This window comes from Mobula hypostoma, chromosome 27, assembly GCF_963921235.1.
Source record: "Mobula hypostoma chromosome 27, sMobHyp1.1, whole genome shotgun sequence".
NCBI classification, from domain to species: Eukaryota; Metazoa; Chordata; class Chondrichthyes; order Myliobatiformes; family Myliobatidae; genus Mobula; species Mobula hypostoma.
Window position 1 is genome coordinate 28,395,182 of NC_086123.1, and position 16,743 is coordinate 28,411,924.

The 16,743-nt window shown below is 42.0% G+C and overlaps 1 protein-coding gene across 3 annotated transcripts in view; it reads right to left on the reverse strand.

Annotated features, from left to right (window-relative positions):
* ttc28 (tetratricopeptide repeat domain 28) overlaps positions 1–16,743 on the reverse strand; it is a 960,596-nt gene that overhangs the window by 108,626 nt on the left and 835,227 nt on the right. For all 3 annotated transcript variants that reach the window (XM_063034167.1, XM_063034166.1, XM_063034165.1), the window contains exon 14: positions 7,453–7,597. In XM_063034167.1, the coding sequence (XP_062890237.1) occupies positions 7,453–7,597 (145 nt within the window). The remainder of the gene's footprint in view (positions 1–7,452; positions 7,598–16,743) is intronic.

The following is a 16,743-nucleotide window of genomic DNA, read 5'->3' on the forward strand; positions in this document are numbered from 1 at the left end:
GAGAAACAGTAGGTCGTTTGTTCAAAGATCTATAGATCTAGTTGTTTCCCAGAGTTATATTCTGTACCCACCCTGCTATTTTGAACTGTATACAACCTTACCATTCAGCATTCTCAGTGTTTTTTCTCACCATGGTCCTGCGTGCAGTCTGTTCATAAAAAAACAGGAAATACAAGGCACCACATGCTTCCTTTTCCCAGCAAACAAATCACTCTTGTCCATTGATTCGCCTCACTGACCTTGTTAAAATTGCACATGTAGGCAATACAGGACTCCTGCAAACCCAAGGCACACACTTTTTTTTGGATGGTTATACAGATGTTGATCGGATGTGATTCTACATCGAGGTGATTGAGTCAAACAGCTGTGCCCAGACTAGCTTGCTGTATCAATGTGCCATCTCCTTCTTATCTGTGGATTGGACAGCTCAGTCGGTGTTAAAGCTGTCGTACAGCTTCAGTGAGCAGGTTCAGTTCTAACCTAGGGGGTTCTCTGGAAGAGATTTTGAATACTTTGCCTGACGCAGCACACGTTCCACATCCCAAAAACGCGTTTGCCTGTAGATTGATCAAACACTGCGGCGTAGGTGAGTGGTACCTCCGGTGTAGGTGAGGGGCAGCAGGACCAGGAGGAGCTGATGGTCATGAGAGAGAGAATGAGTTTGGAAGCGGGACAATGAAATGGCTCCAAGAGCCTCCACTGACTCAATGGGACAAATCAGCTCCCTCTCTGTTGTAAGAGGACAGGGGAATACTGTATGCACCATTGGCCAACTTTGGCCAAGCAATGTTGCAAATCCGAGTGTATTTATTCCTCTGTTCATGCATCCGTTACCCACTTCTCCCATGGTTTGTGCACATCTAACTTGCAGTCACACCGCAATATTAAATCATCATCATCATCATTATGTGCTGTGTCGTATGACACGAGCGAACATGGTCTATAGTAACACACACAAAATGCTGGAGGAACTCAGAAGGTCAGGCAGCATCTACGGAAATGAATAAACAGCTGACATTTTGGGCCGAGACCCTTCTTCAGAATGGAGAAGGAAGAAGGAAGATACCTGAATAAAAATGTTGCCGGGGGGGGGGGGAACGATTAAGAGGCTGGCTGGAACATTATTCCAGTTTATTTAATTAACATAATTTCCAGCCCACAGGTTGAAATGGGATTTGAGTTTCTGTCTCTGAGTCACCAGTTTAATCCATAGAATTATTAGTTCAGTAACAAGGCCAATCTGCTACTCTCGTTCATTCCTTATGTGCCGTGTCATAAGAAATGGGCAATCATGGTCTTTCCATGACGATGATTGTTCTTCGCAAATTTTTCTACAGATGTGGCTTGATATTCCCTTCTGGGCAGTGTCTTTACAAGATGGGTGACCCCAGCCATTATCAATACTCTTCTGACATTGTTTGCCTGGCATCAGTGGTCGCATAACCAGGACTTGGTGATATGTACCAGCAGCTCATACGACCATCCACCACCTGCACCATGGCTTCACGTGACCCAGGTGCTACACCTTGTCCAAAAGGGTGATCTGCAGTCTAGTGGAGCAAAGGAGCACTTTACACCTCCTTTGGTAGAGATGCATCTCCACCCTGCCACCCAGTATTAAATACCCTCATCAATACATAGCAAGGAAATTCTCAGTGGTACTGAAATGATTTAAGAGTGTTCCAAGAGGCCATAAAGCCCATAAATCCCATTGCATTCTCCATATGTTACCCACTGTTTATGCACAAATTTCTTCTATATCCTTGCTCCTTTCCTTTTCCCGTATCATTGTCCCCTGTGTATATTAGACCAGTTTTCCCCCGAGAAATACTGAGAATTCTGTGTAGAATTGCTAGTATGTCTTCCCAAAAGGAGCTTTATCACCAATGTTCCACAGTAAAACTCCTCAAGGGGCATTAACTTCCTGAAATTCCTCAGCACTAGGAAATTCAACCTATGGATAATGCATTGGTAGATCTGGTGCAGGAAGAGAGATTCCATTCATTTCCGTGCTCAGAAATGGCTCTGAACGACAAAGTAAATTTAGGTATTTACATTTTTAATGACAGATTTTACTCAAATATTTCCAATCCTTCTGTTTCCAGATTTTAAAATAATATTAATTTAGTTTCTTTCATAATTTTCTGAATTTTAATTGCTTTTGATTTTTTTTAGAAGTTATAATCATTCAGAAACAGTCAATATTTTTGACAGCTGACCTAAACTGAGCGAAAAAGGATTTTCTTCCCCAATTCTATGGATACGTTTAGCCTTGCAACATGATATGACTTATCCTTAAAAGTCTGCACTCAGAGTCTTACCACCCAGGCTGCTGTTAACTTAGTTGCCAGTAGGAGATCCTGTACATCAGGGGTTCCAAACCTGGGGTTCATGGACCCCTTGCTAAATGGTATTAGTCCATGGCATAAAAAAGGTTGGGAACCCCTGCTCTAAAGTTAAGAATGGACCAGGAGAGTGGTTGGGACATCCCGTCATCCCATTTGGCACCGGCAAGTTCTGGGCTGTTTTTATTTCCTGCAATACTCGAATGTCCATAAAACATGCCTCTTAATGTCAGTCAAAAACATTCATCATTTTTGACAGCCATCTGGAATAAAACTCTTCACCATTTCTATGGAAAGGCCTGATGGAGCCTTATATGTATCTTCATTGGCAAGATGCAACAGAGTCCATAAGACCATAAGATATGGGAGCAGAATTAAGTATTTGGCCCATTTAGTCTTCTCTGCCAGTTCATCATGGCTGATCCATGTTCCCTCTCAGCCCCAACCTCCTGCCTTCTCTCCGTACCCCTTAATACCCTGGCCAGTCAAGAATCTATCAACCTCTACCTTAAATCTACATAAACACTTGGCCTCCACAGCTGCCTATGGCAAAGAAATCCACAGATTCTCTACCCCTTAGCTAAAGAAATTCCTCCTCATCTCTGTTCTAAAATGGACACCGCTCTAATCTGAGGCTGTGTCCACGCACCATAGGAGACATCCTCTCCACATCCACTCTATTGAATTCATCCTCTCCTTCAAGTCACCACTGGATTAGCTTCCTGCACTGAAGTCACGCTGTCACTGAGCTACTGGCACACTGTTAATGTCATTGCTAAAAGCAGGTAAACTTATCTGAATGTGCATGAAATAAAACTGTAAAAAATTATGAAGGGGATAGATAGGGTTAATACACAGTTCTTTTCCCAACATTGGGGGTATGAAGAATCAGAGGGCACAGGGCTAACATGAGGGGAAAATTTGAAGGGCAACGACTTTCCTTCTCACACAGACACGGAATGAGCTACTAGACGAAGTGGGAGTTGAAGAGGCAAGTACAATAACAACTTTTAAAAGACACTTGAACAAGTACAGTTAGGAAAGGTTTAGATCAGAATCAGGTTTAGTATGACCGGCATATGTTGATATATATTAAAATTAAATTAAATATGTGGAGCAAAAATAGAAATAAGAAAGTAGTGAGGTAGTGTTCCTGGGATCAATGACCATTCAGAAATCGGATGGCAGAGAGGAAGAAACTGTCCTTGAATCATTGAGTGTGTGCCTTCATACTCTTCTACCTCCTTCCTGATGGTAACAATGAGAACAGGGTATGTCCTGGGTGATGGGGGTCCTTAATGATGGATACTGCCCTTTTGAGGCATCAGTGCTTGAAGATGTCCTGGATTCTACGGAGGCTAGTGCCCATGATGGAGCTAAGTGTACAACTCTCTGCAGTTTATTTCGATCCTGTGCAGGAGCAGCCCACCCCATACCAGGTGGCAATTCAGCCAGTTAGAATGCTCTCCACAGTACATCGGTGTAAATCTGCATTTTTTTGTGACACACCAGACCTCTTCAAACTCGAAATGAAACATATTCGCTTGTCGTCCCTCCTTGATAGCTGCATCGATATGTTGGGTCGAGGTTAGATCCTCAGAGATATTGACACCCAGGAACTTGAAATTGCTCACTCTTCCCACTTCTGATTCCTTTATGAGGACTGGAGTGTGTTCCCTCATCTTACCCAACCTGAGGTCCACAGACCCCTCGGTTAATGGTATTGGTCCATGGCATAAAAAAAGGTTGGAAACTCCTGTTTAGAGGGATATGGGCCAAATGGAACAACCTACGGTGGGAATCTGGTCAGCATGGGCCTGTTTTTGTTCAGTATAGACAACATAACTCTTAAACCAAAAAAGGAGATTTATGTAAACTTGTGGCACCAGAGGTCCTGCCATCTAATTCTCTGAAGGCTGCAATACAACTATTTGTGTGTAAACTTAATCATTAATCCCACTGGAATTTAAACTCAACTAATAAAACAAATTAAAAGAACTAGTTACCATCAGTAATGGTGCAATTGCCAAACTGTTGTAAAAATCCACCTGATTAGTCAGTCCTTCAGTAACACCTGTTGTCAAATGACCAAAAGAATTAGGAGCAGGATTGAATGTTTGAGCCCTTGCTCCTGTTCCACCATCAAGTAATTATAATATGACTACCACTACTACTAACATTTAAAGGCATCCGTTAGTCTTGCGAGACCAAGGATCTGCACCTGGAAAGTCTCACTCTCCAGGGCCGCAGGCTTGAGCAATACTACTAACAATAATAACAATAAGAAAAGACCCCTTCCCAGAAACAGAGGGGTTCTTTGTAGCAATACAGGACCAGGTGGTTAACACAAAAAAATGATCAAAATACATAATAAAAAAAACCAACAAATTTAACGCAGAAAATGCCAAGAGAAACTAGAAACCATCCAACACTTTACAGGATCCTGTGGCAGTTGAACTCAATCTGATTACTTACACAGGTACAATCAAGTGGCAAACATCATTTACCAAAATTTTGATTTAAAATACAAACACATAAAAGACACTATACTTTTCTATAAATACAAGCCTGATCCAGTTTCAGAGTCTTGGTGCTATAAATCATATTAGGACCGATGCAATATCACAGATAAGACAATCGATAATAATCATCTGGATATAATATAACAGGATAAACAAGCAAGAACATCTTACTTACTAGACATAATCATCCTAAGCACATATAATATACAGAAATCAATAAATGAAAAATACCAAAACTATATAGAATTATAAAATGGAAATTGAAAGTCTTTGGAACATGAACAGGGTGTACATTGTCCCAATAGTATTATCTACAACAGGTATCATCCCAAAGTCACAACACAACAGCATCAAACAATTATTTATATAAATCTCCAGAAAGCCACAATACTAAACACTACCAGGATAGTCCTAAAGTTCCTAGCAATTGAGAAATGAGTGTGCTTGGCTATGCCCATGCCTTAGGTTTTCCAGCTTGAGCTGAGAAAAAATCAGTAACAATAATAAAGAAGAAAAGGATAGTCACAGTCATAGTCATAGTTGTAGTCATACTTTATTGATCCCAGGGGAAATTGGTTTTCATTACAGTTGCTCCATAAATAATAACTAGTAATAGAACCATAAATAGTTAAATAGTAATATGTAAATTATGCCAGTAAATTATGAAATAAGTCCAGGACCAGCCTATTTGCTCAGGATGTCTGACCCTCCAAGGGAGGAGTTGTAAAGTTTGATGGCCACGGGCAGGAATGACTTCCTATGACGCTCTGTGCTGCAACTCGGTGGGATGAGTCTCTGGCTGAATGTACTCCTGTGCCCACCCAGTACATTATGTAGTGGATGGGAGACATTGACCAAGATGGCATGACAGCATCCTCTTTTCAGACACCACCGTGAGAGAGTCCAGTTCCATCCCCACAATATCACTGGCCTTACGAATGAGTTTGTTGATTCTGTTGGTGTCTGCCACCCTCAGCCTGCTGCCCCAGCACACAACAGCAAACATGATAGTACTGGCCACCACAGACTCGTAGAACATCCTCAGCATCGTCCGGCAGACATTAAAGGACCTCAGTCTCCTCAGGAAATAGAGACAGCTCTGGCCCTTCTTGTAGACAGCCTCAGTGTTCTTTGACCAGTCCAGTTTATTGTCAATTCGTATCCCCAGGTATTTGTAATCCTCCACCATGTCCACACTGACCCCCTGGATGGAAACAGGGGTCACCGGTACTTTAGCTCTCCTCAGGTCTACCACCAGCTCCTTAGTCTTTTTCACATTAAGCTGCAGATAATTCTGCTCACACCATGTGACAGAGTTTTCTACCGTAGCCCTGTACTCAGCCTCATCTCCCTTGCTGATGCATCCAACTATGGCAGAGTCATCCGAAAACATCTGAAGATGACAAGACTCTGTGCAGTAGTTGAAGTCTGAGGTGTAAATGGTGAAGAGAAAGGGAGACAAGACAGTCCCCTGTGGAGCCCCAGTGCTGCTGATCACTCTGTCGGACACACAGTGTTGCAAGCACATGTACTGTGGTCTGCCAGTCAGGTAATCAAGAATCTATGATACCAGGGAAGCATCCACCTGCATCGCTGTCAGCTTCTCCCCCAGCAGAGCAGGGCGGATGGTGTTGAACGCACTGGAGAAGTCAAATAACATGACCCTCACAGTGCTCGCTGGCTTGTCCAGGTGGGCGTAGACACGGTTCAGCAGGAAGATGATGGCATCCTCAACTCCTAGTCAGGGCTGGTAGGCGAACTGAAGGGGATCTAAGTGTGGCCTGACCATAGGCCGGAGCAACTCCAGAACAAGTCTCTCCAGGGTCTTCGAGATGTGGGAGGTCAATGTAGTCATTGAGGCCACTGGCGCTGGAGACCTGTAGGGGAAGCTTTACATAGAGAGGATGGTGGGTGTAAGGAAGGAGCTGCCAGAATAAATGGTAGAGGCAGGTACTCTACAATTTTTAAAAGACATTTTGACAGGTACATTAATAGGAAAGGGTCAAATGCAGTAAATATGATTAGCATAGATAGATACCATGGGCAAGTTAAGCAGAACAGACTCTGTGAATCTCTATGTAAATGAAGGTTACAAATCCTATTTAAATGAAGGGGGTGCGTGCTGGATACGTCATCAGTAGGTGGTGTAAAACTGTCTGGCCACATTCGTAGTGCATCCAGTCCTCGGCTCCGCACCTTACAGAACAGCCTTAGCCTCGGTGACTAGTTCAGGTGCAGGGTGAGGGACTAGGTGTTTGACCTCCAGCCTGCTCTTGATCTCCATGCCGAATGCAAGTCTGCGCAGTGCTACTGCACACGCTACAGCTGTGTTGGCAGCAGGTCCTGATCCACTGTGTATCCCTTAGTTTCTATTCTGTGTCCTTTATGTCTACCAGTTTGTTCCCAAAGTGTTTCTACATGCATTGTGGTACGAATCTGCCACGTTCCACAGTTGCTTATGTTCCACTATAGAAGTGATTGAACTTTTTTTTTATTGAAGTATTCTACAACTCTTTTTGCTTAAGACTGTAACACATTTCTAAGATGGCAATATATGCATTTGATTTAGTGCACTATTCACTTACCCCTTCCATAGGTGAGATGAGAAGGTCGTAGAGGGCACGAAGAGGCTGCTTATTGGAAGAGCTCTGTTTTCGCGGAAGGGACAAGGTGGAATCTTGAAGACTCGATGTATTGCTGCTGAACAGGCTGCTCATACTTTGGCAGCTTCTAAAGAAACAGAATAATCACATGATCAGAATAATATTCTCAGCTTGTGTTTGGTGTTTCTCGTAGGATGGTACATTCAAACCACTGAGGCTAACATATGATACCTTTTTCCTCATGTGTGTATGAAGATGCGCAGTGGAGCGTATACTGACTATCAGCATCACAGCCTGCTATGGGATCACCAATGCCCTTGAATGGAAAATCCCACAAAAAGTAGTGGATACAGCCCAATCCATCAAGGGAAAAGCCGACCCTGCCATTGAGCACATCTACATGAAACCCTGTCGTAGGAAAGCAGCATCCATCATCAGGGATCCCCCACTACCCAGGACATGCCCTCTTCTCACTGCTGCCATCAGGAAAAGATACAAAAGCGTCAGGTTTCAAACCACTAAGTTTAGGAACAGTTACTACTCCTCAACCATCAGACTCTTGAACTAAAAGTGATAACTTCACTCATCTTCATTCACTCCATCATTGAAATGTTTCTACAACCAATGGACTCACTTTCAAGGACTTTTCATCTCATGTTCTTGATACATATTGTTTATTAATTAATTATTATTTAAAATTTTTTTTTGTACTTACATAGTTTGCTGGCTTCTGCAGTCCAGTTGAATGCACTAGTTGGGCTGTCTTTCATTGGTTTTGTTATGGTCATTATTCTATAGATTTATTGAGTATGCCCAATCGAAAATGAATCTCAGGGTTGTATATGGTGACATATATGTACTTTGATAATAAAATTGACTTGAACTGTGAACACTTTTAAAATTTACAAATTGTATGTCACAGTACAGATGGACTACTTTCAAAATACCATCCTGCTTATTGACTTGCAACTCTACTTTCAACACAGACCAAAGATAATTTGCAACTCAAAACACACAATGATCACGAGATAAAATTCTTAAATCTCCATGGACCTCTAGCAGTTTTGTTTGGACTCAGAAATCTCACATCCATTTCTGGATCCACCTAGGTAACATCATAGTTCCCAACAAATGAACCTAAGTGTTTGCATGAAGTAACTGCCATCAGCTCAGGAGTTCCACCCAAGTACAAAGAATGAGGGTTTCCCAGTAGCCAACCATTTTAATTCCACCGCCCATTCCCATTCCGACATGATGGTCCATGACCTCCTTTACCGTCACGATGTGGCCACACTTAGAGAAGGAAAAGCCAGTAATTTGTCTGATGCCATGAACATTGATGTTTCTAACTTCTGGTCCTTTATGACCATTCCCCTTTATCAGTTTTTCCAATCCCCATTGTGGCTCCACTCTTATCCCCTCTCTTCTCCTCACCTATCTAACACCACTCTTTTTTGCCCCTCCACCTTCCCTTTCTCCCATTATCCACTCTCCTTTCCAAACAGATCCTTTCTTCTTCAGCCCTTTGCCTTTTCCACGTATTACCTCCCAGCTTCTCACTTCGATACCCCCCCCCCATCCACCTACCTTCCCCTTCACCTGGCTTCACCTATCACCAGCCAGCTTGTTCTCTTTCCCCTCGCTCCCAGTTGCTTATTCTGGCTTCTTTCCCCTTCCTCTCCCGTCCTAATTAAGGGTCTCAGTTTATTCCTCTAGATCAGGGGTTCCCAATCGGAGGTCTATGGACCCCCCAGTTAATGGTAGGGGGTCACGGCATAAAAAAAAGTTGGGAACTCCTGACCTAGATGCTGCTTGTCTGCCTTAGTTCTTCCAGTATTTTGTGTGTATTACTCTGGATTTCCAACATCTCCAAAATCCCTTGTGTTCATGATGATTCTCCAGTGGATATACCTTCCACAAACTGTTCATTCCTACTTCATTTATCTATTCCCTCTCCCACAAAAACATTACTCCAATATCTAACGCAAGCTCACCATCAAGCTCATTGTCATACAGCTAAACGAAACAACATTCCCCTGGCAACAAGGAGAAAGACACAGTACATATATCACAAATGGCACAAACAAATAACATAATGAAATATTAACAAATGATAAAAAAAATTCTGCGGATATACAAGTTGACATCAAGTCCACATAAAACCATAAGATATAGGAGCAGAATTAGGTCATTTGGCCCATTGGGTCATCTCTGCAGTTCCAACATGGCTGATTTATTGTCCCTCTCAACCCCATTCTCCTGCTTTCCCTTTCATGCCCTGACTAATCAAGAACTTATCAGCCTCTGCTTTAAATATACCGAATGACTTGGCCTCCACAGCCGTCTGTGGCAAAGAATTCCACAGACTCACCACTCACTGGCTAAAGAAATTTTTTCCTTATCCCTGTTCTAAATGGACATCCCTCTAATCTGAATCTGTGCTCTCTGGTCCTATACTCTCAATTTTATTGGAAGCATTTTCTCCACATCCACTCTATCCAGGCCTTTCAATGTTCAATGGATTTCAATGAGATCCGCCTCATTCTTCTAAACTCAAGTGAGTACAGGCCCAGAACCATCAACCTTTCCTCATATGTTAAACTTTTCATTCCTGGGATCAATCTTGCGAACCTCCTCTGAACCCTCTCCAATGCTGACATATCTTTTCTTAGATAAGGGGCCCAAATCTCTCAAAGTATGACAAAGTGTTCAATATACAACAGTATAATGCTACTGCTAATCCACCACAGATGGCCCCAAGCCCGGCTGAGAAAGGTCGAGGGTTGGGCATAAGGCTAGAAACGTCATCCCGTAAAAGCCCATGCTACAGAATTTCTAAGGACCTCATCCCCGGGAGAGAAGGTTCTTCAAAGATGGGCTACAATTGGAGAAACTTGAAAGACTGGGCCAGGACAGAGGACCCTGGTGAGCTTCTGTTGCTGCTTATTCCCCAGTAGAGGTGATGGGCTTAAGTAGATCATGCCACTCGTGCTAACATAAATAGTGTGTACTAGGTGGTAGTAGGGTTACAACTCTCTGTCCACTTTTTAGATCAACACAAATCAGCCTCTTGGAAGATGCCAACAACTTCCAAGTCATCTGGAATCCGGTCAATTTATGCACCATAACATGTAAAGGAAATCCTAATTCTGCACTTCTTATGCTAAGTTTCTGTACAGTTCAAAGAATTATTTATCAAGCAAATAACAACAAATTCCATTAAACAATTGTATCACTCTTCTCCAAGCCTTTCCAGTAACTCAGTGTTCGATTGTTGACAAGAGTATGCTATTGCAAGTAAGACGACAGATGGCAGAAGCACCAGAAGGTCATTCTGCCCTTCCTGCCTGTTCGGCCATTCGATGTGATCGTGACTAATCTCTTTTTGCGAAAGGGAGCACAGGCTGAGTCTGCCATATTTTTCCTCATATGCTCCCATTCAAACTGAAGAAACCATTGCATTTCAGGGTTTCCCAACCTGGAGCCCATAGACCCCTGTCTTAATGCTATTGGTCCGTGGCATAAAAAAGGATGAGAAGCCCTCCTTAAGCCAGGAAATCAGAATATTTCAAGCATAATTTCACCTGGGCTCTAAAAATTAGGGAAAGATTGTTTACCCCTTGTTCTCAAACCTTGTTGCAATAAAGGCCTTCTTAGTTCTATTCTCTACCACAAACGTTATTAGTAAAACTGTTTCTTCAGTCTTTTTTTAACCTAGAGACCCCAGCAGCATCACTCTACATTAGTTTTATCGATAATTGTTTCAAACAGATCAGATATTATCAAGGAACAAGGCCAATTCATTTCTTTTTCAATCTCTGGCGTGTTGTACAAATTCGCTGGGACTTCTTCCTGAATGCGAAACCATCATAAGGCACATTGCAATACTGGCAAACACTTATCTTTTAGATAAGCTGTGTTTTTCTTTCGCACATTGATAAGAATGACTTGAATTAGCATAATGTGAGTTTGAATCAGTCCTTTTCTCCAAGCTGATAGAGTTTAATGTGATACCTTAAATGTACCTTTTCTTAATTAATCACTATCGTGTGTACGGTTCAATAGTTTCCTAGTGGTCAATTCTTCTCAAGAATAAGAAGTTCATGTCTTGTTCACGTCATACCTCCCCGGTGGTCAAGTCATGTTTTCCTTGGTAGTTATATCTTCTCAAGTCCATGTCTTTCTCTTGTCTTGTATCATAACTCGAGGCTATGAGGTTCATGTCATCTCTTTCCTGATGGTTATTTCTTCAAGTTCATATTCATTTCTTCAAGTTCATGTCTTCCTGGTGGTAATTTCTTCTCAAGGCTAAGAATTTCATGTCTATTTCTTGTCTTGAATCATAACTCAGTGCAGGAATGCAAGAAACTTGTTTCATTCCTTCTCAGTACATCTTATCACCATTGGCTCTGTTAGCAGTGCGTTGACCTCTAAGTGAGGCTTGCAAGTTCATGAAGCCACTCCAGGGATTTGCACATGATAATTCATGCTGTCGCTCCCACACAACGCCGAGAAAATGCTGCACTGTCAGAAATCTCGTCTTTCGAAGTGCTTTTAACACTGTGGCCCCACCCTGCGCTCAGGTGGACATAAATATTGCAGGCCATTAATTTGAGAAAGAGCTGAGTAGGAATCCTTACTGTTCTGTCCAACACTGTTCTCTCATCTAGCACCATTCTGATCTTGGTACACTTCTGCTACTTCTAGAAACTTGGTGTAAAATTGTGCAATTACTTCTTTGTCTGCAAGGTCCTTCTTCACAATACTGCAAGGTTGTAAATGGTGCCAAAGAAATCCTCAACTTTCCTTCTTTGCATCGGTTTCAAGGTGACCAAATTGACTGGGATGTTCAAAGTGACGGGTGAACTGAACATCGTTCAAACTTAGGATATCTTTCTCTGTGTTGCGGGTGATTTTCTTTTTCAGTATTTTACTTCTTTTCCTGATTGTTGAGTGCTACTGGGTATGTTATCTCTCTGCTCTCCACCCATCACCCACAACCAACTAGTACGAAATCTCTGAAATTAACTTTGCATTCTTATCAGCACACTCACTATGCTAAGATTGCCAGCCTAGCCCTTGGACCAACTGCATGTCTTTTTGCTCTATTGTTTTCAGAGAACAGCACAATGCAGAAGCATACCCTATGGCCTAAGACCATAGTAGTAACTTAAACTGGACACCAGCCTGTCCCTGCCTGTTCTCGTATCTGTCCAGATCAGTCGTTTCCAAACTTTTTTGGCTTACCACCCCAGACCACATTCTCAGCACAGCACCAACTCCACTTTCCTTTCTGGCCATTACATTAAAAAAAACTATAAAGAACTTTGATGTATGATGCAGAGTGAAAGAAAATAACTGAAAACTCAAACCAGTGACAAATAATTGCAAAAAATATTCAAGTCTATTTTAAGCTACTAATTACAGCAAAAACTATTTTCATCAATGATTTTACAGCGTACATTAATAGTCCAACTATTCACTACTTATTCGCTTTTTCTCCTTTCAATGAGATGGATTGGCTTGGTATAGTGATATCAATTTCTCAAAATCAGGCTGAATGTCATTCAGAAGGAGTCTCAGATCCTCATCCCTTCAAAGAAGTTGGGCAACTGTAATGAAACCGCGCTCCACTAAATTTGATGTTGGAAAAGCAATAAAAAACACCTTAATCTTTTTCCACAGTGCAGTACAGCATTCTGAGATTTCTTTCTGCAACCAGAAGTCCCAAAGTGATTTTTTAAACTTTGGCTTCTGCTCAAAGTCACTTTATAGAGAGATCAGTTCTTCCTCCATCCTTCCTGTTAATTCCCTATTACAAGTGTTCTGGAATGGACCGATTACCCAATTTGGAACTTGGATCGAGAGAAGATCCTGAAACCTCTCTTACATGTCTTTATGCAGATGACCCAGGTGGGCACAGTATGCTTGAAGATCATCATCTGGTATTCCTCTCTTTCTCTTCCAACTCAGAGAAGCTGGGAAATTGGAAAAGGTTGTGAAGGCCAATGTTGCACTTAAAAACGGTTAACTTGGACAGAAATGTGGAGACGACCAATACACCTTCAGCAAGATTTATTTCCTTGCAATTGAATTTAGATTTCATTAAACTTTGTGAATAACTCTGATATATAAACAATGTCATGCCTAATATTCTTGAGGTTATTACTGAATGAAGCACTTGAGTCATCAAGGAATTTTATCACAGTTTCAAAAAGTGCATAAAAATGTCTCAGGCAGTTTCCTTTTGAGAGCTATCTGATTTCTGTATGCAACAGCAGGCATTCAAACTGCTCATCATTCTCAATCCAAAGCTCTCTAGTCACGAATTGAGAGCATGAGATTTGATTTTATTTACCACTGTGATAACAGTATTTAAGGATTTGCACAGCCAATCATTTAAGTTTTTTGAAACAAGATATTGTCTGTGAATTATACAGTGAATGGCAAATATGTTAGGTACAGCTTTTTTCAAGAAAGTAGTAACTCCATGGTGGCGTCCTGTCATTGATGGTTCCCCATCACCGTCGAGCACAAGCAAGAGTATTTGTGAGCTTTGAAGAATATTGCTCAACAATCCAAAACATTGACTCCCCCTACGTATCTGTTCCTAGCCCCTTTGAACGTAACAACTCTTGAATCACGCTTTCATCTTTTATGAAAGCGATCATAACCGAGAGGCAAAGATTCATTGCCTGGCAAAGTTCACTCATCAAACTGCTGAGCAAATTCTATAATTCTAAGTACTATGCACAATGTGTCTTCCAATTTATCAGATATTTCATCCGTTCGTCTTCGAACAGAGTTGTTACTAAGCTGAATCACTTTAATTATTTGGGCTGGTTGACTTATGTCAAAACGTATACAGTTCCTCCCTTTCTCCTGGCAGAATCAGTTCTTCTCTAATTGTATGGGGCTTTCCAGATTTAACAATGAGCATTGAAATGTTGTATGAAGCACGCAGACCATCACTATTCTGTTGTGAAGTGCTGGCAAACATATTTATAAGTGTTTTGGTTTCTGAAAGTTTTCACAAAGTGACTGAAAAGAAGCTAAGTTCTTGTTTGCTTTATCAGAGTGTATTCTCTTCAAATGTTCAAAGAGCCTTCAAGTTCAGTCAAGACCACCCGAAAGGTCAGATTCTGAGCTTTACCCCATTGAACACCATACACAAATCCTCAGGAATTACGTCACAGGAATTGTGTCAGAGCATGATGAGAGTATGGGAATTATACCAGCTAACACTGTACTACAGTAGTGAATGGCAATAATGAGTGCAACTCTGCAATATTAATTAGAGAGTCAAAGAGAGAGATATCATGGAAATATGCCCTGAGTCCACATTGACTATCAAACACACATTTTACTCTAATCCTACTTGAAACTCTTCACCTCTCCCATATTCTACCATTCTCTTACACTAGGATCCAAGGGTTGGGTTTTGTCAGCTTGTACCACTGGGAAACGAAAGAGAAGTTTACACTGACTAAACAAACTGCCAACTTACATGTGTTTGGGACATGGGATGAAACCTAAGCATCCAGAGAAAATCCATGCAACTCCACACAGCACCAGAGATTGGGATTGGACCCTGGAGCTGTGAATTATCAGCTCTCCTAGCTGCAGCATTATTGAAGTTTAAGCTCACACTAAATGCAAACATTTAAGACCATAAGACCAAAAGATAAAGGAACAGAATTAGGCACATTGAGTCTGCTCCGCCATTTCATCATGGGTGATCCATTTTCCCTCTCAGCACCAGTCTCCTGCCTTCTCCCCGTATCCCTTCATACCCTGACCAATCAAGAAACTACAAAACTCTGTCTTAAATATACATAAAGACCTGGCTTCTACAGCCATCTGTGGCAAGGAATTCCACAGATTTAACCACTCCCTGGCTGAAGAAATTCATCCTCATCTCCCTTCTAAAAGGACACCCCTCTATTCTGAGGCTGTCTCCTCTGGTCCTAGACTCTCCCACCATAGGAAACATCCTCTCCATATCCACACTGTCAAGGCCTTTCACCATTCAATAGGTTTCAATTAGGTCACCCCACATTCTTCTGAATTCCAGTGAGTACAGGGCAAGAGCCATCAAATGCTCCTCATTTGCCATGCCGCTCAATCCTGAAATCATTTTCGTCAACCTATTTGAGCTACTCAAGTAAATTAATCAACATAAAGAAATGCTTGGGTATAATTTGCAACCATCTTAAAACCGTTAAATCAGCAGGAGGTTCATGGAAATTTTTTGACCGGAAGCATCACTATTCCTTCCGTGAGTGCAGACTGAAGGTGAGTAATGGAGATTATGGAATTTATTTGATCCTTTCCCAGAAAATAATTTAACCGACAACATTTACAGGAAGTAAATAAAGTGAACATTCTAAAATGTGTTTAATTCCTCATACTTCTGATCAAAGTTCAAATTTCAAGGTAAATTTATTATCAAACTACATATATGCCAACATATACAACCCTGAGATTCATTTTCTTGTGGGCATACTCAATGAATCTATAGAATAATAACCATAAACAACGGGAATTCTGCAGATGCTGGAAATTCAAGCAACACACATCAAAGTTGCTGGTGAACGCAGCAGGCCAGGCAGCATCTCTAGGAAGAGGTGCAGTCGACGTTTCAGGCCAAGACCCTTCGTCAGGACTAACTGAAGGAAGAGTGAGTAAGGGATTTGAAAGTTGGAGGGGGAGGGGGAGATGCAAAATGATAGGAGAAGACAGGAGGGGGAGGGATAGAGCCAAGAGCTGGACAGGTGATAGGCAAAAGGGGATACGAGAGGATCATGGGACAGGAGGTCCGGGAAGAAAGACAAGGGGGGGGGGACCCAGAGGATGGGCAAGAGGTATATTCAGAGGGACAGAGGGAGAAAAAGGAGAGTGAGAGAAAGAATGTGTGCATAAAAATAAGTAACAGATGGGGTACGAGGGGGAGGTGGGGCCTTAGTGGAAGTTAGAGAAGTCGATGTTCATGCCATCAGGTTGGAGGCTACCCAGACGGAATATAAGGTGTTGTTCCTCCAATCTGAGTGTGGCTTCATCTTTACAGTAGAGGAGGCCGTGGATAGACATGTCAGAATGGGAATGGGATGTGGAATTAAAATGTGTGGCCACTGGGAGATCCTGCTTTCTCTGGCGGACAGAGCGTAGATGTTCAGCAAAGCGGTCTCCCAGTCTGCGTCGGGTCTCGCCAATATATAAAAGGCCACATCGGGAGCACTGGACGCAGTATATCACCCCAGTCGACTCACAGGT